General features: G+C 39.9%; 1 protein-coding gene across 1 annotated transcript in view; it reads left to right on the top strand.

The window, feature by feature from the left end:
- RB1 (RB transcriptional corepressor 1) overlaps nt 1-23,006 on the top strand; it is a 76,585-nt gene that overhangs the window by 46,504 nt on the left and 7,075 nt on the right. The window contains exons 18-26 of the mRNA XM_005482383.2: nt 17,505-17,623; nt 18,046-18,194; nt 18,855-19,000; nt 19,546-19,650; nt 20,615-20,728; nt 20,812-20,978; nt 21,843-21,873; nt 22,201-22,346; nt 22,590-22,639. Of these exons, the coding sequence (XP_005482440.2) occupies nt 17,505-17,623; nt 18,046-18,194; nt 18,855-19,000; nt 19,546-19,650; nt 20,615-20,728; nt 20,812-20,978; nt 21,843-21,873; nt 22,201-22,346; nt 22,590-22,639 (1,027 nt within the window). The remainder of the gene's footprint in view (nt 1-17,504; nt 17,624-18,045; nt 18,195-18,854; nt 19,001-19,545; nt 19,651-20,614; nt 20,729-20,811; nt 20,979-21,842; nt 21,874-22,200; nt 22,347-22,589; nt 22,640-23,006) is intronic.

The raw sequence follows: 23,006 nt of genomic DNA, 5'->3' as shown, positions 1-23,006 counted from the left end.
TCAGAGCTCCTGCCTTGCTGTGGCTCCTAGTTGTTGCTCCTGTTACAAGCATGGATACTACTCAGAGCCTATTTTAGGGCTTTATTTGTATGGTTGTGTTGCCATTAGGACTCTGTTGCCCCTGAACCCTTCTGGTGCAGTACAGTGCATGTACTTTGTGCTAATTGATGACCTTAAGTGATGTTTGTGTATGTGCAGAAGCAGCATTCAGCTGCAGGCTTTCTCCACCTGCAGATGAAAATGAGAAACCCCTGAATTGGCAGGTTTTTCCTTCCCTTCTTGTTTCAGCAAGGAGAGTTACCACTGAGCAGGCAGGCTGAGTCTTTTAGCGTAAAAGTGTGAATGGCAAAGGTGAATTGTATATCCACTTGCTTAATTTAGATGCAGCTGATTGTAACCAAGCAGTGTTTTAATTTCTGTGAGCTTGTCCAAGCTGAAGAACCTGTGTTAGTGCAGTGGGAGCAGCTGGGAGTCAGGACTGGCTTCCCTTCTGGCCAGGCTCCAGCCCGAGCATGGGGGAAGCCTCATTTTGCTCTCTCCTTTTGTTGGATCATGTTTTAAGATGTTGGCCTTTGTGCTGACAGGTTCAGAAAACACTTCAGTAGCCCCCAACCCCTTAAATTTTAGAGGAGCTTAACAGTTATGGAAGAAGAATTGACAGAGTAATGTCCTTGCTTATACTCCTTCACCACAGGCTATTTTCCTTTAGGATGGGAAGGAGGGGGTGGGCAGGAGGAAGCAGCTGCAGGGCGGGCCTTGTACACTGAGGGTTTTTTGTCTCCAAAGGAAACAGTGCTATTGCTGCAGGGAAATGCACATGTGAGTCTGTCTGCCTTTCTGCATCAGAGATGGGAATGAGTTAGGACCTGTCATTTGCTGCTAGTGCTATATGAGCAAAGCCTGCCTTTCCATCAACAGGCTTCCTGTGGCTCCTGAAAGGGCACCAAAGGCAGAGTAAGAATGGGCTCCTTAAAGCCAGGAACAGATGAGATGTTTGAAATCATCTCTCACTTCAGCAGTGAGCAAGTTTTTTGTACTGCTTTGGGCAGTTACCACATAACTCTGCTTCTCTGAGTTTAGATACCTATTTAAGCAATTTTGGATTTATGTGGCAAGCCTGCTCCACCTCAAGGAGAAGGAAAAGTGCTTATAACCTTAGCAGTGTCCTAGGAGAGTGGCTGTAGGACAGTCCTCCTTCCTCCCCAAGGTGCTACAGAGTTGATTACTTGCTGTCATTTAGGACACAGGGGGCAGGATCCCTTAAATTAAAAAATCCCTTAAAGAAGCCCAAGTTGAGTGGCAAAAACCATTTCACTGAAATAAAACAAGTATTTGAAGGCTTTCCAAGCTTTTGGAGTTGTGCTGACCAGTGTTGTATGTTCCTCTGGTTCCTCACCTTCAGAGCTGGAATTAAAACAAAGTTGTGGTGAAATGCATTTGAACTTGTCTAATGTACTGCATTCGGTCTGTGTCCATGCTAATACTGAAAGTTCTTTAGAGGGGGGAGATAAAGCAGCTTCAAAATCAATAGCATTGTAATAAATTCTTACAGTGTTTCCAAGGCCAGAGTATGCACTGTTAAATGAGGGTTGTCAGGTGCACAAAATGGTCTGTGTAAGACCATTATTCAATAACTACTGTCACTGCTTTTAGAGGCACACCTCTGTCATAGTACAGGCATTTGTTCTCACTTGGGTTAAGCAGTTTTATGCGGAAGAACTTGTGCTGTCTGGTGCAGGGAAGACAAGCCCTGGCAGGATAATATTTTCTTTGACTAAGTATTGTTATTTATCTAGTTATTTTAATGGATTTTAGCTTTTTTTTTGGGTCTATTTACTGGAGTTTCTCTTTGAACGTGTGCTGGAAGGAATTTGTTATGGTTGAGAAGCAGGGCTGAGAGCCAGGAATCTTTTTGGCTGTGCCACAGATCTTCTGTTCCAATCCTGGCAGTTTTCTATGGCTTGGTCCTCAAGCTTCCCTCCACATAAGAGCTCATTCACTTCCACACTGGGATGATGTGAGACTGTCTTGATTTCTGTAGTTTGAAGCCCTGGGGTGGAGAGCCCTCTATTAAATATAATCTTGAGGTAATTACAGTGGCTACTGAATGTGACAAAAATACTGACATTAAAAATTTGTATTTTTAGATTAGATTCCAGCCAAGCAAAAGGATCCATTAAGAGACTTCATTAGTTTCATCTCCATAAGTCTGGAAAAATAGATATAGAGGAGCAGGGCTGGGTATTTTGACCTTCTCAGCTGTCTTTTGGGGCTGCCTGCTCAGCCACCCCAAAGTCACTCTAGGACTGCTTCTGAGAAGTGGCTCACTGCCATCTTAAAGTGCAGTGGTGGTCTCCACCTGTGAAGATAGAGTGAAGCTGTTATGGCACTGAAAAGTTCCTATTTTGTGTTGGTGTGACAGGCAAGTCTTCAAATGAGCGTTATAAAACTTAGGATGAACATAGTATTTTTATCTAGCCAGCCTAATCCCTTGCAATTTTTGCAGAGGCAGTTAAAGGCTCCACAATGTCAGGAAACTTGTTAGCATAATACATATGAAATCTATACAAATTACAAGTAAAAGTTGATTGTGTAATTGCTTAAAAAGGGAAAAGGAAGCTCAGAATAAAATTCCAGACTTCTTTTTTCTTGTGCATTTGAAATGCTCCTCTTCCCTTTTTGAAATAGTTTCAGTTTCCTTTACAAGAGACACAACTGTTCCTCTCCTGCTTGTAGATAGAGGAAACAATTTCTCTCCTTCTGTATGAGTTTTTAGGCTGCTATAATACTTTTTTTCCCCCCTCTACTCTTGGGTTGATGCTGTAAGCCTCATGGTAGTATAGTAGAGGTTAGATAAAAGATGAAATCTTTCCAAGCTTTTATCTGTGGATTGATTGGTTAAAAAGGGATGGACTAAACAGCAAAGGACAGGATCATAGAGCTCAAAAGCTTGAAAAGTGGATGTTGATGTTCTTCAGAGGGAGGAAAAATGGAAAAAAGACTATAAACAATCTTAACAGCATGATTTCAGTGGATAGGAATAGAACGAAAGGAATCTCTAAAATGTCAGGTAGGAAGAGAAATGCCTTAACTATAAAAAAATACCTGAGTTCCTAAATTTTCATTTGCATTTTTTTTCTAGCTCTAAAGAAAGTGTGTTTTCAGTTACTCTGCAGACGTGATTGAAATAACATCAATACTTGAAATTTCTGTCTGCTATAGATGCAGGAAATAAGTTAAATGCCTTTCCCAAACACTGTGGCAAGTTCTGGCTCTTCTCATTCTTATACTTTCTAAGTCCCAGGATTAAAAACTCAAAGTTTGAGTTGGCAGAAATTTGCCAGATGTTCCGTGGCTAAATTTTTTTACTCAAAGTACTTTTCAAGTGCAGAACATGACTGTTTTAAGAAAACCTAAAAAAAATTTAAAAATCACTTGCTATAGTAAGCAAACACTAGAAATTATAGGAAAGAAGAAGTCTTATCTATTATTTTGGAAACTCTTCTGAGCGTAGGGGGTGAAATGATCGGGGTAACAGAATTTGTAAAAGAACATCTGTAATTTGTGTCGTTCTAAAGCAATTGCTTGCTATTTTTCATATCTTTAGTGTAAGGTTTTGCCCAACATATGTTCTCTGGGCAGGATTAAGGTAGTCTGGTTCTGTGTCAGGATTACTGGTGTTACTGCGCTGGTTCTTGAGGACATGTTTTACTTTCATGTCAATTACTTGCAAATGCTGCATCGAGTGTTTACAGCCTCTTTCAGTTTTGGCCAAATGGAGGCCTCTGACTTTATACACAGTGGATTTTAACCTCTATTTGTCAGAGGCAGCAGGAAGCCCACAGTCACATTCCTATACTGCTTTTTATAAAGTATAGCGTTATTAAGTTATTGAAAGAATTTGCCATGGTCATTCAGTAAGATCTGTGTGAGTTCATACTGTTTAAAAAAACCCAAACCTCATGATATTAATTTGGTTTTCTTCACAAAACCAGAACATAAGAAGTTGAGGGGGCAAGAAAAGTTTCATAAGAATTATTCAAGCTGGTAAGCTAATTAGTTTAGATAAATGCTGACATGAAAGTGCTTGTCAGGGGAAAACTGCTGCCAAAAAGCAGAACTTGGGCTTGATTAATGTGAAGAACTATTACTTTCTAAATGTGTAAGTCAGCAAATAACCTCTTGAAATTCTGCATGATAAGATCACTTAAATGATTATTTCGCATATCATTAGTACTGGTAAACAGCAATTACAAATACTTCAGCTGACTTTCCCTTACAACTGCTCTTTCCTTCCAGCCCATATCCTGAAGTTTTATGGAACCAATTTGGTACTTTATGAACCATTTTACTGCACTGTTGACCACATTTAACAGTTATTTTTTCAATGTGGCAATCAGCTAATACCTAGAACATAACAAAGGAAATGTCAAAACTTTGGAGGATGGACAAAGGTCATGCTTCTCAAGTGAAAATTAAAACTTTTTCTGCTGCAGTCTTGGAGAAATGGAGTGATGTTCTCAAATGCAAAATGATCCGTTTTCATTGAATCTCTGTTAATAACCTTCCTGGAGGTGGCAAGGTGTTTTTCTGGGAGACATCTGCCATTTGACCCTGGCAGGAGAGGGGAGGCTGGAACGCACATCTCATGCACTGAGCAAGTGCTCTTGTTATGAGGGGTTTTTATCCTTTGCTGCCAGGGAGTGGGCCCTCTGGAGGAAAGGTGTTCCATATGTGGAAGTGTTCAAGCCCACAGGGGCTTAGAGCTGCCTGGTCTAGGCAAAGGTGTCCCTGCCTCTGGTGAGGGTTTTGGAGCTAGATGATCTTTAAAATCCTTTTCAACCCAAACCATTCTGTGATTCTGTGATAATGTATTTAGCTTCAGAAGAAGGCACTACACTGAGAACAGAAGCTTTGTGCTGTGTTTCCCGGTAAGATATCCTTGCAGTAGTATTTTGCTCCTCCAATGAAGGCGGTAGAGGAAGTTCCAAGTAGTGTTGTGCAGCCAACAATGTCCTGCTCACCCCTTGCTGTGGGTTTTGCCAAACTTCTTCAGCTGTTGTCCGTGGTGATTTAGTAGGTATGAGGTACCTGTTGTTGTGGAAGGATCACAAGGGTCCTACTTCTGCTCACAAATATTCCCTTAACTTTCTCTGTACTGCTTGAATTCCTTGGGTTCTGATACAGGTTTTTATGGTGGATTTAAACAGTTTAAATGTGGGCTGTTGCTCAAAGTAATCCTGCTACTGTCCATTTAAGCCTCTCTGCTTCTCCCCTTGTGCAGTGTGTACATATGCAGTCAGCAAATGAGGACAGCTATTTGGTTTAAAACTAATGCTAACAAATACATAATTTGCAGTCAGAGCTGTGCTAATGCTGAAACAAGGGATGAGGCACAAAGTGCAGAGGTGTGACTTGGAGAAGCACCATTGTGCTTACACTGATTTCAGGCAGTGGTGAAACTGTGCTGGAAGTGTGGCAATGGTCAGCTTTGAGGCTTTCACATCTGTATTGTTTTGGCTCTTGGCCAGATGTTAGCCTGGTGTTGGGCGGTGTGAGGTTTAAAAGCCTCAGCTAAACTGAAGAGTGAGATCTGTGCTCTTGGTCTACTACCCTCTAATTTATTTTCATGTGAACTGTTTGGAATGATGATACTTATAATGTATTAAAAGAGAGCCATGTATGCCTAACTGATTTTTCACAAAGTAGGATAAAAATGAGCAGCAATGCAGACATGGTATGCATAGTCATGCTTTCTTACATAAGATTGGAGTTATAAAGGATGACAGCTTTCTAGGCAGATATCTGATCCAGAGTGCATTGAAGATGCTGACTTAGGGGTGTTGGATGCTTTGGACCAACCGTCTTCACTCTTGATATTTGGTTTTTGTTGTCATTGTCTCATTTTGTTGTCATTGTCTGCCAACCAGTCTAGAGAGTTAGAAAATCACAGACAAATAAATATGCTACAGGTACCTCATATCACCTGAAGTTATAAAGTGGACAAAATAGAGAGTCAGGTGGCAGGGAGATGGAGTCAGGTTGAGATTGTAATTTGTGGGTCTAGCCTCAGAAATTCATTAATTTGCAGCCTTTTATTTCCTTGGAAGTAAATTATAAAACCTGTTTTGTTTTTTGCTGTAGCTCAGTCATTGGTTTCTATGCTTCAGAGTAGCTATAGAAAATTCCTACTGAATGACAAATAAAGAACCTGTTGGATACTTTAAAAAAAAAACAAAAAAACAACCTAAAATCTACATAGCAGAATTTCTGCTGGATTGAAATATCTTAGTAGATGTACCTTGTATGAGCTTTTCTTAATAAATCATTTATATGTAAGGCTTCTTGCTGCTGTTCTGCTGTGCTTGTGGGCTCTCTTTGGGTTTTGGTTTCTAGATGAGTTTGACACCAATATGTTTGTGGTGAAGGCAGTGGAGCTGCCCACACTGACCAAAAGCATTTTCCTTACAGTGAAAGTAAAGACAGCAGAGTAAAAGTGCATTCAAATCAAAGTAACTCCTTTAAATTTGACAACTGTTCCCATGTATTCTTTGTCTATCTTTCTCTGAAAAATCAGGACTGTGTATGTAGATGCACAGAAAAACTTAAGTGTATATACCTAAGCCAGTGTGAAAATGGTCTGTTTCTTTACCAGAAGCAATGTGGTGAAATCTCAAGGTCAGCATGTGTTTTCAAGTTTTCCTTTTATTCTTTAGACTTTCTGAGGCAGGCAGGTTATCCTGATTAAAGTGCAGGCTAGATCTTTGAGAGTTATGACTTCTTAATCTCATGTGAAAGTATGTGAGAGGCAAGTTTGGGAGAAATGGCTATGCTCAGTTCAGGTTTGTTTTTTCTAGACCAAATATGAGAAGCTGTAAAACTCAACTGAACGTGGAATTGCATTATTGCCTACATAATGTGAGACCTTTACACACTCTGGAGCTTGAGAGCTAAAGGGAAACATTTTGGGGGGGTTTCTATAAGCTCAGCACTTGAAAATCCCTTGTCAGGAAAGGGCATCTGCTCAGTCATCACAACCTTCCTGCATCTGCTTACCCGGCAGGAAGTAAACAGTAACAAGTTCAGTGTGGTTGTTTGTAACTTCAGTAAAACAGAGGTGAAATACTTTGATTAAGTCATGCACAATGACAGTTCATGGGGTGATCAAGACTTAAAATGAGCATGTGATGCCTTTTAAAACACTGCTTGGTGAGCTTCTGTTTTGAAATTACTAAAAGAGATGCTACAGCCAGATTGGTAGTACTAGCAGAGAGTTCGAAATGCTTTTGTTGGAAAACATTGGCAAAATGTAGGGTTTCTGCAGGAATATGTTTCAATGAAATTTCTTCCAAAAAGACTGACTGAAGTAAAAGAAAAGTTTTAAGAAGCTGATAAAGCTTTCCTTAAATTTAAGGGAGAAAAACTAGGATTAAAAGACTTGATTTTTCTCAAATTAGGATGCAAAGCATAGTGGTTGCCTCAGAAACACTGAACTTGGGTTTTGCTTTGTTTACAAATGACAAAGAATTTCTCACAATAAAAAAGCAGAGCTTCGATGGAAAAGCACATTGTCATTGAAGGATTTCACATTTTTCCTTTGTATTTTATAGCAGGATATTTGTAGTTTAATGAGATGGGGGAAGCATGTTTTGATCATTTAGTAATTGAGTGCACCTTATCACCTAAGTCAGTTTTACTGCTTTATTGATATGTACTTTTTATGTATTGCCTAATGTCATTGATTTATTGCTTCAGGGAGAGTCTCATGAGTTCTTTCTATGTACATGGTGCAGTTTTTAATTGTATGCCAAGGTCATATAATTAAAAGGAGCAAGCGTTATACAGAGGAAAGAGAGAGCAGAGGGCATAAAATTTTCTTGATTTTAAATCCACTCCCTACTCAGGAGAATCTGAGCACCAAAAAGAAAAGGGGGGGGGGGGGACATCAAAAAGTCTTGACAGTCTTTGAAATCCTTTCTTTTGAAATGTTGTTTTAAAGGAGGCCTGGCTTCCTCATTGTCTTTGCAAAGGCCCAAGACCCAGATGCCTGTGCCTTGGCAAGATTTGGCTTCTTAGTCCCCAGCTGGGTGTGTGCTTCTGGACATGGCTTTTGTAGAGCCCCTCTGAGGCAGCTGTTTGCCCTCATGGGTGCTGCACCAAGCCTCCAAGCCCAGTTCTTCCTCCAGGTTCCACAGTGGGCGGGCAAGGGGTGCGGGTGGGATGCTGAGTCTGGGTCCTGCCCTGCACAGATGGGGAGCACAAAGGTTTCCTGTGGGGAGGGAGCTTTCTGCAGTGGTGCTACTCAAATGTAATGGGGGGATGGAGGTGGGTCTGGTTTGTGGTGTTTTGGAAAAAACCCAACCAAACACGATCTTTATCTTTCTGTAGCTGTAGATTTTAAACCTTGAAGAAGATGAATGTTTTTTTCTAGATCCCTCTCAATGCATCCAAATAGGAATGCACTGGGCTTTAAACAGCCTGCTGGAGCAGGGAGAGCAGATGCCCCACTGTGTTCCCTTCCAACCTTAACCATTCTGTGGTTCTCTAATATCCCACATAATTTTGCTCTAAATATCCAAGGGGGAAATGTTGCACCTTCCAGTGTGTGTTCTTCCAGAGCCTGAGCTGGCCATCACTGACCAGTTTTCATAAAAGATTCCTGTGTGGCCATGAGAAAAGGCACTGAATATCACGTCCTGCATTATTTTCTGAAAAATAGTACTGGCCTAGTTCGCAGAAATGTGAGCTCAAACTTCTTGCAGATGTTGATGTGGTCCAAGTGTAGTCTGCATTTACCACATCCACATCCACACACTTAGACATTAGATAAACTGTTAAAAATTTTTTGCACCTTTTTATTGGTTTTGCCATTCTTTGTCAGCTACATTTGTTGGTCTTAGAAAAAGTTAAAACTGGTATATTGCATTGTTTTAAGGTTTATTTAGTCTGCTTTTAAAGGATGCTAGAGTAACTTCATGTATACACATGAATATATATATATATACACACACACATTCTATGTATATGTATATTCCAGATATTCCACATTTTAGTGTAAGATACTTTTGACTCCTATCATTTGCTAAAGGATGCTCTTACATTTGATAATAGTAGCTAACAATTGTTTCTCTGCTTCAGATCTATGTGAAGCTAATGATGACCTAGTAATTCTGCTGACATAGTAATTCTTGCATTGTTTCTCCTATGGTTAAACAAATTTATGGTTTGTAGTTATGGAAGCCACCTAATGCTGTAGATCAGTGAAATCACCCTTGAGGTGAGTGGTGGGAAGTGAAGGAATCACCAGGAAAAAGCTGGGGTGGTAAGGAGATCAGCCCTTTTTCTTTCTTTTATTTTAGTAGAAAGCTCTCTAGTACCTTTTATTCCTTTTGACAAGGGCATGTAGTGACAAGTGCTACGGCTTTGAACTGAAAGAGGCTGGGTTTAGATTAGATATCAGTAGGCAATTCTTTACTGTGAGGGTGGGAGGCACTGGCACAGGTTGCTCAGAGCAGCTGTGAATATCCCATCCTTGGAAGTGTTAAGGTCAGGCTGGATGGGGCTCTGAGCAGCTTGGTCTAGTGGAAGGTGTCCCTGCCCATGGCAGGGGGTTGGACCAGATGACCTTTAAGGCCCCTTCCAACCCCAACTCATTCTGTGGTCTCCCTCAGAATCAGCTGCAACACTTTGAGAGAAAAGAGTGGAAAAACACTTAGTAATTGATAAAGCCATCAATGTATGCAGTTACTAAGAAGTGAGTATGAAACAGGTGTAACATTAAAAAATATATAGATATCAGTGCTTTCTGATAAGACAAGTTATTGAAAAGTTCAGGGTGTTTCTAGTGATTTTTATACTATTTTGTATCACATTGTCAAAATTCAGCTATTTATTTTCAGTTTGGGAAGAATGTTGTTTTGTTTTGTTTTTTAATGAACTCTAAATAATAGCCCAAGACCTTTTTTAACATTCTCTTGTTGATTTGATTTCCAGTGCAGTCTTCCTTACCTCTATTATGCTACATTTTGACTGATTGTCGAATAACTGCTTGTAAGGCAGAAATGCTTAATTGGAAATATCTTCTTAAGTTGTGCCAACTGAGCACTCAGAAGCTCTGCATGTGCTTCTGCTTCAGAAGCCAAGCACAGCAGGGTGGCTGCCAGGTGCTGTCTGCCTTGGGCTCATGCCAGGGCATAGACAGCTGAGCTTGAGATATCTCATCGTGATAGTCATACAAGTACTGGCTTAAATTGAGATCAAAACTCTCCTCAGAGGGTGAGTTTCTACCCAGAACATTGTGACATGTGACCTACAGCTTTAGGTTTTTCTTCTTTGTCACATCTAATTTTCTTCCTATTGAAATGTTTTCCAGAATTGGTTGATAAATCCATGACATAAAATGGTTTGCATGCTCATGTTGTAATGTTTTCTTACAAAACATGGCATATTGTTTATGGAACTCCAACTTGTGCCATTTTTCTCTTCTAGATTATATGAAGTACAATGCAAGATATTTTTAGTCCTTTGTTTCTTTTAACTATCACAAGCAGTCTGCTCCTAATGGTTTGAAGGCATGTAACAACCCATACCTAGTATTAACTTTTCTGTGGAATTGCTCTTTCTGTGCATGCAGCTTGGTCACATCCTCTGCGGGTTATCGGTTACATCTTCTTTTGCTCAGTCTGTAATTGGTTGACTCCTTGGTTACATTGCTAAAAGATATTCTCCTGCTCTTTCAAAAACTGCTGTCTACAAAGTTTCTTGGCACACTTAGCACTTTTAGGTTGTTTAGAGAATTGTTTATGGTACATTGTACCTAAATTTGACCAGCTAATGAGAAATTGGAAAGAGCACTAAACTTGAAAATGAATCTTGGGCTTTGACCGAAAGTCTCAGAGCTAGCACTTCACTGTCATGGTTCCTCTTGTACTTGTGAAGATATTTCCCAGAACAGCTCTTAATTGTTTTTCTGGGGACTGAGACTGTGTAAATGAAACTGATAGAAGATGTGAGGCAATACTATGACAACTTGATTGTTACAATAGTAATTATGTAAATAAGTTGTCTTTGCCAAGATAGGCATTTTGTGACCAGAAGTTCCTCTGAAGAAAGTAAGTGCTTGAGTGCTATTTTGCTCCCCAGTGTGAGAATTTTTCCTGCATAGAAATAACTATAAAACTGTTATTTCTAGTACTGCCTGATGTTTGTTAACATAATGGTCCCTTAAAGCATCTCTCCTCTTCTTCCTGTGCTGAAAATCATTACACCCTGTAGTTTTTTCACAGCTTAAAGCTGTTGGAAAAATTTCAACCTCGAGATTTTTTCTCTTGATATATTGTCATTTCCAGCAGTCAAGTGGTTCACATCAGGTGGGCTTTGGTTTATTGCTCACAACTTGCTGTGCAGATAGTGGGGGGAAACTGGTATTAATTGTCCTTGAGACCTCTGGCTCTTGCCCAAACATCTTGAGATTTGTCCATACTGAAGCCTGGCTGTCCTGGGAGCTAGATGATAAACTTGCTAATTACTTCAGATACAGATTCTTTCTGCAGCAGCACTGCCAGTGCAGTACACAGATCCCTCTGGAAGATGATCATAGCAATTGGTCTGGGGAAAAAAAGTGTGGCAAATGAGCCTAAAATTATATTTTCTTGGATAATGTTCAGCAAAAAAAGCAAGGATTGTTGTATTTTGTAGTGCTCTGTGTACCTGCATGTGCACTTGTGTGGATTGAGCAGAAAAACTGCTGAAGGAAGTGGTGCAGGACCTGCAAACCCTGCAGTAGCAGCCTGCCCAGGGTCATCTTGAGCAGTGTAAACAAAACAGTTGTAAGAAAGCACAATTCTGCTTCTAGACTGTCTTTCAAAATTCCTTTCAAAGTGATTTTTAAAAGGTTAGCCTCACAGGCTTGGCCAACAGGAGCAGTCCTAATGATCAGGGTTTGTTTTTTCCCTTCAGTATTGAGCTGGTGATTGGTTGCAGAGCCACAAACCAGTAACTGTCAGAAGTTCCCTATTTGCCAAGCATTATCACTGGTTTGTGTAATATTTTTGAACATAACCAATAGTTTTAGTCACTATGTTGATAGAAGATCTATCATCTTCATGGCTAAAAGGTGTTTTCACGTAATTCCTTCTGCAGGAAGGATGCATGGAAGGGTGTTTTCATGATGCTCTTGTACTGCTCTTGTAGAGTGAGGTGGATCCCATGGACCTTTGCTAAGAGATGCTCTAAATCATAGAGAATTGGTTAAGTGGCGTTCCTTTGGTGAGGAGTAATTTAAGGAGCAGAGGGGCTGAAAAGTATGGCGTTGATTATTCTGAAATAAAGTCTGATTTCTGACAAGATTTGCCAGGTCTTTCCAGAGACTTCCAAGGAAGAGTAGATTACTGCAAAGCTGTGAGGGGAATGGATTTGCAGCATCATTTACAGCAATGAAGTATAAGATGCATATTCAGGCTGTGGCAGCCTGGCTTTCCTTCTCTGGGGAGATTTGAACTCCTTTATCAGTAGATGAAAGGAGATCCTCACAAAGCTGGATGGCTCTTAAATGCTCAAGGTGAGTCGGATAGGAATAGGACACATATTAAACATACACACACTGTTTGGAGTTAAAAGCAGATCTGCCAGTATTCTTAAATGAATTAAACTATTAACACTGTAGTTTTTAATGTTTTTCTTTATAAATTTCATAAAAACAAGCCCCAGTACGAGCATAATTTATATAACACAACTCTTGTGTGAAATTAGGACACAATCCTTAATTTTATTGATTTTTTTTTAATGATCAATACTATTTCAGTTTAGACTGTGACATCTACTTTGTTTTAGCAAATAAATTAGAATTATTTCAGAATTCTGGTAACTAATTGTTATGTGAATCTTCTGAAAACACAGTTGCAAACAAAAGCCAACTTTCTTGGCATGCAGTTTTCCCTTGGGAAAGAGGGTTGGAAATAGCTGGTGCTGATCCAGTCCTTGCACTTCCATTCCAAAGCTGTCAGTTCTAAACTGGCTCTGTTTTGCCTAACAAAATCACTTCCATCTTTTATGACATTATGAAGAAGAACATGTCTTAGCATTATGTGTTGTATTGACTGGTATAATAATCTGAAAACAAGCAAAAGAAAAAAAGAAAGCCCGAGGCAAAAAAAACCCCAGCACCCAAGGGACCTTGGCATTGAGATATATACATAATTAAGTGCTAAACACTGCATTAAAATTTAATGTGAACAGATGACTAAAACCTGAAAATATATTAGGAAATTATTACCAAAAACAAAAACATAAAGCATACAGAAAACAAAGACAAAAGCAGATTTTTTTAGTAGTGAACTACTAATAGCACTGTTTAGAGTAAAGCTGCTCAGGGCTTTTCCTCTGTGGTCAGTGGATACGCCCAAATCCCCAGGAGGTTCTTCCCCATATATAAGGATTTAGAGTTTTTTAAAATATTTTCATGGAAACCAAAGTCCAATTAAACATGTAGTTGGCATAAAGCCAATATACAAAGATTGGAAAGCAGGGAAGCACCTGTGTGTCCTGTAGTTTAACTGTAGCCAAATAAAGAGTAGCAAATAAGAAATTCTGCCTGTTTTTTCCATAAAAGGAGCTTTCAGACGGGGAAAAATCACTGCAGATGCTTGTGATGTAAGTGTTGCTGCAGGGAAGCATCCTGCAAAGCCACTCTTAACAAAGCCCCACTTAATGCCCAGAGTTTAGCCTTGGAGAGTTAGTTAGCCCTGGATGTTTTGAGAGGGAACTGAGTCAAACTTCAGCCTTATTCTTGATTCTGGTTCCAGCAGCCTTTTGACCCTGAGAAATTTTAACTCTTCATTTCTTGCTTTCTCACTTTTTGCACTAATAAAATGGGGTTTCTGTAGCCATCCCAGGGAAGGTCTCGAATGAAAATCAGCATTTAGCTTAATTACTGAAATTCATTCTGTGGCTGCATCTAGTAACATTAATCACTTACTGAGCATTAAATTAATGCACAAATTGCAAATCTCCTTTCATGTTAAAGCAGTGCATTGGAGGTGACCTGTTCACCTTAAGTGCTGCTTAAAAGCTTTAAAAAGCAATATGAAATTTGTAAAGGTAGCGTGAATAACACGGCTTTAGAAACAAGTTCCTGATAAATATTCCTGTTCAATTAAGCTGGGCCTGGGGGTTAAAGTTCTTTTGTGATTATTACTTAGAGGACTGGTAATTGCTTGGTGAATGATGTTGTATTTCTCTCATTTGATTCTTGAATACCAAATTGTGGACTGAAGCTGAAATTTGCCCTGATAAGCTTGGAAACGCCCTGCAAGCTGTAGAATGCACTTTGAATTCACAGAATAGAAGCGTTTTTCGTTTTCAAGTATAAAGAAAAGAGACATGGTTGTAATTAAATCCATCAGTTTTACAGCGTGGGGGTAGTTGCACTTGAGAAAACCCCTCTCTCTGTGTTTCTGCATTGTGGCACACACAGGCAGCATTTTTGTGAGGCATCATCAGTGCAGCACCTACTTCTCCAACTGCGCGGCCATGCACTTGGAAAGGTTCCTGTGAGAGTGGTGGGGGTCCCTGGGGAAAGAGCAGAGGGGGCTGCACCTAAAGTCTGAGAGGAAGGTGGAAACGGTGATCAGCAAAACACCTGCTTTAAATGTCACCAGGTCTGAAAGCTAAATAACCTCTTTCTGCAGGGCTGACAGGTCTGTGCAGCCAGCATGTGTGACAAGTCTGTGGTTTGCCCAGGGACATGCACTGAGTGGGCTTTCTCACAGCCTGCCATTGCTGGTGCTGGCAGCTCTGCACTGCTGGGGCCTGGTGGCTTGCAGCACCCTCTTTGTCTTGCCAGCTTTTTAACCACAGCATCAAGTAGTATTTGTGGGAACCAGAAGAGATGTATGGGACTCACTGCATCTTGCTGTTTGGGCTCTATGGGTAGATGTTTCTACACAAAAATATCCTCTTGCTGAAGGTAGCCCATCTAACTGATGGAAAGAAGCAGTCAGTTCTCTACATTCCTGTCAGATAAAATTCCACATGCTAATCAGGTTGTGGAATAGGTTGTTGTCAATAAATGCACAGCATCTTGTACTTTGTGTTCTGCCCTGCTCCCAGCCTTCGTGGTGTTGCTGCACTGTCTGTTCTTAGTGCTTGTTCTGGCTCTGTGATTCTCTGCAGAGCAGATTTAAATCTGGGTTTGCTTTCTCTGTTAGCTTTCTGATGGTTTAGTTGACTTATGTGGGGGTTGCCTGGTTGTTGAGGCTGGCAGGTAGAAGAGGAGTGGAAATGATGCAGAAATAGGCAGATCCTTCTGTGTGTAGCAAACTGCTGTGTCCCCATACCTTATCTAGTGGAATCACACTCAGAATAATGTGAGCCAAATTGGAGCAGGGGTGAGAGAGGACCTGGAACTGCTGGTCTCAAGTGCTAACTCAAGAATAGTAACTTTTTGCTTCTCTTTCTAGACCTCTCATTCCCTTTCATCAATCCCTTTTCCTCCTTCATTAAAATAATACTTTTCCAGTCACTAATCACTAAAATGTGATGTGAATGAAGCAGGGTTCACTCTTAGTCAAGATATTTCAGCAACGATTGCTCTGGGAAACAAATTTGGGCTCCTCAGAGCCAAGTGAAGTGCTGGTGGGAATAATAAAAAAGGAAGAGGCCAAGTGGCCAGAAGAATGAGAAATGGAGGTCATGTGCCTGTGTTTCCAGCAAGGGCAGCACTGAGGGGCACAAGTGAGAAGTGCGTGCACTCCTAAATGAAGGGAAAAATGATGCAAACCAGCCCAAGAGCTGAACTGGTTGAGAAATGATGGAGAAACAACTATGTGGTTATGAATCACTAACTGATGGTTTTTTCTGCTGTGGATGAAACAGCTCCAGTATTGCCAAAATCATAACTTAAAACTTGCAGTGTGAAAAACTGTAAATCTTGTCACTCTCATCCTGTTACTCTGAATTTCTATTTGATACACTTAAAAAAAGGTGGGGTTTTTTTAGGAATAAGTCTAAATAAGGAATGTCTTACTGCTAGTTTCAATTCTAGTAACCAAGTAGAATTAGACTACATTTATTTCTTATTGCCTTAGCCAGGTGATGCTGCATGCTTTTCATGCATGCTGTGCTCCTGTTCATAGCTATAGATTTTTCATCTGTGCCAGTGAATTTTAATAACTAAAATGTGCATTTGGAAGATCAAACAGACCAGGAACCATCAGACAGTGCATTGTGTACAGAGCAATGAGCTGAGAGATGTTGCTGCTGTCTTTTGGGAAGATCCTTTGAGGAAAATGTTGCATGTCTGGTTTTGCCCACTTAATCCTGAGTTTTATGGACATTGCTTCCCCCACCTCTCACTCTCAAGAAAGCACATATTTGCTACCCAAATGTTCCTCTGTTGCTTCAGGGTTCTGATGCTGCACTGGTGAGAGGCAACACTGTACTCAAGGATGAGTCTGCTGTTTGAAGAAAATAAAACAAAGAGAAGCCATCAACCCTGTGCTTTCAAATTTATTTATAAATATGGTGTCAAAATACTTTCCCATGTGGTCTTGCTGTCTCAGCATCATTCTATTGTGTGTGACATGCAGGCAGGCTGGGACTTTGTTTCTGCAGGACTGCTATTTATTATTAATGTCAGCAGAAGGGCTGATGTGGTTTCAGCCAGAACCTCTTCCATTCCAGTTACACTCTCTCTGCTCCTTCTCTCTCACCTCCTACCTCAAGCTCTTTGTTTCTGATGTATTCCAGAGGACTTGGTTAAAGTACTGGTAGTTAGCCTCAAATCATAATTAGGGTTTGCTTTGGGCCATGAGGGCAGAGACTTACTGTATCCAGAATCACTCTAACTCTTTCCAGAGGTGGCTCTGGAACTTGATACTGCAGAGACAAAATAGTGCCCAGTGCAGTTAAGTGACTGTGGTTTATATATTATTTATATATTATATATTGTTAAATGTAAAATATTGGGTAGATGTTGTAGCAAAAATGGATTGACAGTAGGTACAGCAGTAACTTTCAGTCACCAATGGACTGAGGTTTTCTTCAGCTGTTTTTTGGAGGGAATTTTTGAGTGTTGGTTGTTTGGTTGGTTTGGTTTTGGATTTTTTGGGGTGGTTGGGAGGATTTTTTGTTAGTGTTGTTCTGTGTTGTTTGAAATGTGACATTTTGTCTGTTTTGTTGTATTGATTATTCCTCTTTTCAGAAATAGCTTTAATTGGAAGTAGTAAGGGACTCTAGAATACAACTAATACAACTGTCTCAAATCTGCAGTTAACCTATATCTAATGGACTGCTGTTGAAACAGGAAAAAAGCATTTGATGTATTTAATAACTCAAATTTAAATGGTTAAAATTAACCCTTCAAATATGAGTGTTCTGAAGTATTTCAGAGGTTTAACCTTCTGTCTAGGTTCACATTTTGGTGGTTGGTTTTAGAGAAAGAACTAAATCCATTCAGAGTTGTTGTCTGTTCTTAGTGTGATGCAGGATTCCTGTCATTTTTCCAGGGGTCGCCTCTGTTTGATCTTATCAAGCAGTCAAAAGAGCGAGAAGGCCAAGCTGACCAGCCTGAACCCACTGCTACTCCCAATACACCTTTCCAGCATAACCACACTGCTGCAGACCTGTAAGTGAATGCCTGAGGTCTAGGGAAATGTGAAATTGATATTACCCTTAATATTAATATAATTGATATTACCCTTAATATTCAAATCCACCTGTATTCTGCTTTCCTACTTCTTAGGCTTGGTACTTAAGTTTTGCTAAACCATTGTATTTGCAGATATTTATTATACATTGAAAGTTAAATCAAATGTTGAAATATTTTTCCCCACCCCTATAAAATATGTAATTGTAAACTGTTACATCACTTGCCTAGGAATAAACAAGTCCGTGTATCAGGTGTTGGGGATAACAGGTCACAATAGCAATTTATTTCTTCTGATGGGGAAATGGGAAGAGTTCCTGCAAGTGTTATTCATATAGAATTGAATAATGAAATTTCTTCATTCTGTAATGTTAAATGCTTAATATATGTTGAATCTCCAGCTATCTTTCTCCTGTGAAATCTCCTAAGAAGAAGGCATCTGGACCTCCTCTAAGTGCTACTCCCCCTCCAGATGTTCCACCTGCTGTGGCCCCCCAAACACCGCAGAAACCGCAGAAATCTACCTCCCTCTCTCTGTTCTACAAGAAAGGTTTGTTCCTCCTGCATGTGCTGACATTGCAAAGTTATCGCTTGCTCTTTATCCCTTTTGAGTTTTGGCAGTGAGCATTTCTGAAAAGTTTGTTGTAGAATCTGTAGAGAACACCAGGCAAACCTCTGGAAGAAAGGGCAAAATGGTGCCAGCAGGTGGTTCCTGTGTGCACTCTGTGAGTTAGAAGTGAAAACCTCCCTATCCTGGCTGGAAGGATGTCCATATGGGCTCTTCTGTCCTAGCATCTTTTTCCCAGCAGTGACCATGCAGAGATGTCCTGTGAAGCTGGACAACTGGGCAGACATGGCTCGTGCTTTCCCAGGCTTGATCTTTATCCCACTTGGGGGGATTCCTGAACCTTTTGTGCTGTGTCTGCTTAGTAACTCTCAGCAGATTTGTGTTCCAGGTGCTTGTTTGAATTGACATAGACATGCATGTGCAGTGGTGTTTGCTGTGACTTTCCATGTTGTCCACTGTCTCTTGTATGAAACCTTTTCCATTTATTTTGAGCCTGGCTTCTACTGCCTTCACTTGATGTCTGGTAGTTTTTTTCCCTTGGAGACAGTGAGCAGCACAATGCTGTCCCTCCTTCATTACATTCCTTTCATTTTGTGTGCTCCTGTTACAACAATTGCAGTTTATTTTTCTTTGTTTCTGAAGTGTATCTACTGGCCTATCGTCGACTCCATACCCTGTTCCTTCACCTTCTCGCCGACCATCCTGACCTGGAACCCTTGATCTGGACCCTCTTCCAGCACACACTGCAAAATGAGTATGAACTAATGAGAGACAGGCACCTGGACCAGGTAACAAGGACAAAAAAAGTTGTGAAAAGTTAAAAAGGCTCTCCAGAACAAAATCTTGTTTGTATGTTCTTAGCCATTAGAAATTGTACTCTGGGGTTTTTATTAATCTCTTGATCACTGAAAGGAGGACTTAGTTTAGACTGAAGTCTGTCATCTCAGTTTTAAAGCACTGGCAATTACTTGATATGTCACCTTCAAATACAGTTTTGAGCTTTTTACAAAATAACAAAGACCACAATTTCTAATAATTTGCATAAAAATATAGTGATTTTCTTTGCGAAGACAATATGTGTGGCTGATAAATTTTTTTGTTATTCTACCCTAAAATTGCAGCATATGGTAGGAGTTTGAGAAGGTACCATCAGCTCCAATTAGTTGTTTGTCTTTTAGAAATGGAGGTAGCATTATGTTAACTCATGTTCTAAAAGTTCTTTTTAAGTTGAGCTGTCTGCTAGTTTATAGAGCACAATCAGTAAAAGAAAGTTATTTCTTAACTTGAAATGAAGAAGCTGAATTAATTTTCAGTTGTCTTGTTTCTTTAATAGATCATGATGTGTTCCATGTATGGCATATGCAAAGTAAAGAATGTAGATCTTCGATTTAAAATGATAGTTTCAGCATACAAGGAGCTTTGCAACACAAATCAAGAGGTATGGAAGTTCTTAAATGTTATTCCTCCATGAAAAAAAAGGAAAATTTCTGCTTCACTGCATCTCCATTTTGTGGAGGAGAAAACTGACTCTAATACTAAATATCTCTTAAACACCTTGCATAAATAGTTTGGTAACTCTCCTCAGAAAACAAATTTCATTCCATCTTTTGAAAAATATGTAACAATGGTTTATGACTGTATTTGGAGTCTAGATGAAAAATTTATGTCTAGAGCTAATAAGATTTTCAAAAGTAACACAAGTTTCTTTATGAGTTGTCTAACTTCCTTGGAGCATTAAGGGAAGAGAAGCAGATTACTTTCTATAGAAGCTTTCAACAGAAACACAGTTTGATAGCAAATAGAGATGTATGGCTATATATCAAACAGCTGTGTATGTATTAAAGTTGCAGGCTTAATTCTAACATGAAGAAGTTCCTTCCTTCACAGGAACTACAGTGTACTGAAATTTTTGCACAGCACAGTAATGAAATCTATAGAAAAACCCTCACCAGTTAATGGAACTGTAGCATCCCTTCAGTAGCAGAATTTCTCATAGTATATTTGTGGATCTTGGCTAAACTCCAGACTTCTATCTCCAAGCCTATAGAACTATTTTATCCCCATCAGGTCAGTAATGAGTTTTTTAGCCTTCCAAGGCATGCACAGTAGTCTAGACTTTTTGACACGTGGGTGTGAAAGCAAATCGTTCTTAAATTTGGAAAATGTTAGAACTGTGTTCACACCAAGGAGCTGTGCCAGTTAATGAAGTAGGTGCTGGTGTTCAAACACATTTGGAAAAATCTCAACAGTTTAGTGAAGTTACAATGGCTTGCATACAACTCATGTGCCATCCTAGCTCTTAATCTAACACAGACTTTGAGTGACTTTATGAGTTTGTCAAATGTAAAATTTTCATTCCTTGTATTTTTTTAATCTGTGTATGATTTTCTCACTCTATGCAGACTTTCAAACGTGTTCTTATCCGAGAAGAACAATATGACTCCATCATAGTCTTTTACAACTTAGTGTTCATGCAGAGGCTGAAAACAAACATTTTGCAGTATGCTTCCAGCAGGGTAAGCCACTATCTCTGTTCATTGTTCGATAGACTAGAAATATATAGGCAATCAAACCTTATGATAATTTATTATCTTTATAGCCTCCCACTCTGTCACCAATCCCACACATTCCTCGCAGTCCTTACCAGTTCTCCAACTCTCCTCGGCGTGTCCCTGCTGGCAATAACATCTACATCTCACCTCTCAAGAGTCCATACAAATTCTCTGATGGGTTTCAGTCACCCACAAAGATGACTCCAAAATCTAGGTACGTTGTTGACAAGCATTTTTGGACTTAAGGTATTTGGGGGATATTAGTGGAAGCAAATTGAAAAACTGCAGACTAGTTTGTCAGTAGTCTGTGGCTATCATATAATTTCTATTAATAGTCTTTATTCTGTATTTGGAATCTTTATTCATCATTCAGTGCTTTTCTGTTGTGCTCAAGGAGGTTTTTTGTTGGTTTTTTCCTCTTTTTTTTTTTTACCCCCCACCAAAGAAGAGTTTCCTGACCTGGTTGCTATACATGTTGTTGGCTTTGACCCTGCATCACACTCCTGAAAAACACAGATGAGCTTTGTCAGCTCCTTTAAAGAGAAAATACTTTTTTGCAACAAAATGTTTGTTTAGCTGGCTGAACAGAACATTTCAAACTGTTAGTTACTGGTTCTTAGCAGAGGAGGATGACAGGAAATGTACCAGTTTCCAGTGGCTTTTCAGACTAGGATCAAGTGAGTCCCACTGTGCACAAAAGTTTAAATGTTATTGTGTACTTTAGGTTGAAGTCCTGCATGACTTTGATTAGCAGACACCTGAGGGTAGAGATGAGAGGATGATTTTCTGGGTACCCAGCACTGAAGGCTTTTCTTTCTGATACAGGACAGACTGTGGGGGCCTCTGATTCTTTCAAGCCATAATTTCATGTCTGTCTGTGTGATTCAGTTTATTTGGTGATTGAGCATTCAGTGGCTCAAAGAGATGTCTCAACACAGTAAAGCACAGTGTGGATTTGCACTGTTAATGCAGAGAGAGAGGAAGAGACCTTGTTAGTGCCTTGTGCTAACCTGTGCAAATTAGTCAATGCTTCTGTTATTGTTAAATGGAGCTTAAACTTCTCTTCTTCATTTGACAGAATTTTGGTGTCCATTGGAGAATCATTTGGGGTGAGTTTTAACATCTTTGATGCCTGGTCTTAAATGCATGTAACTTTTGGAGGAATGGGGTAGCCTGCTCACATCTCTAGAGCAGGCCAATGAGTGTACCTGATTTAATAATGAATTATAGGAAAGTTCTGTTGACTCCTTTCAAATATCTAGACTTCACCTTCAAAACGTGTTGCATTTTATTTTAGTTTTATTTGCTTTGGCACAAGATAAGGGTCCTTAAAACTCCAGAGTTTTAAGAACTCCTAATTTTTTTGGATAATCTGGAAAGTTGGAGTGGTTTCAGGATTTATTGGCAATTCTTTCCCTGTTTTCTTGTCACTTCAGACTTCTGAAAAGTTCCAAAAAATCAACCAGATGTTGTGCAACAGTGAGGGGCAGCTGAAGCGCAGTGCAGACGTGGGAGCCGCTGCCCCGAAGCCACTGAAGAGGCTGCGCTTCGATATCGAGGGGACGGACGAGGCAGATGGAAGGTGAGAGATTGCCCTGGGCTCCGCAGAGATCTGGCATATACTGGGGTCTCAGGGCCTTCATCCTAACTTCCTCCTGATACCCTCTCTCGTGGTAATTTGTGAGCTTTAGCAGCTGAATCAAATGAGAGATGGAAGCATGAAGCTCCTCAGTTGCATGCTTTGATGTCAAAAAGTGACTCTATTTAAAGTTTAGGTTATGAAGGTAAAAAGTTATTAACTTAACCTTATGCTTTCTTGCTGTAGCAAACACCTACCCCAGGAGTCCAAGTTCCAACAAAAGCTTGCAGAAATGAGTGAGTATGACTTTTCTCATAATCTGTAGAGCCCTGAGTGCCTTGGATAAGAGCGCTTGGGCCCACTCACATGAAAACATTGTTCAACACCGGTGCGATCTGGATAATTTGCTTAGCTTTTGTACTTCCTGCATATAATCTTGAAAATGCAGATTACAAAATGGAAATTTATGTACACAGGAAAACCATATGTAGGTTTTTTGTTGCTTTGGTTTTATAGGGAAATGTGTGAGACTGGTTTTTCTTCTGCTGTGGGTCAGCATTTCTTTCAGATCTTATGGCATCACTTTTCTGTTTTGAAATGAAATTCAAATCTAGCTCATAAAAAGCAAAACAGCCCCACCCCCATGTCTGAGTTGTATTTTCT

This window comes from Zonotrichia albicollis, chromosome 2 (genome assembly GCF_047830755.1).
Source record: "Zonotrichia albicollis isolate bZonAlb1 chromosome 2, bZonAlb1.hap1, whole genome shotgun sequence".
Classification (NCBI taxonomy): Eukaryota; Metazoa; Chordata; class Aves; order Passeriformes; family Passerellidae; genus Zonotrichia; species Zonotrichia albicollis.
The sequence above is the reverse complement of the archived record's forward strand: the minus strand, read 5'-3'. Positions and strand labels throughout refer to the sequence as shown.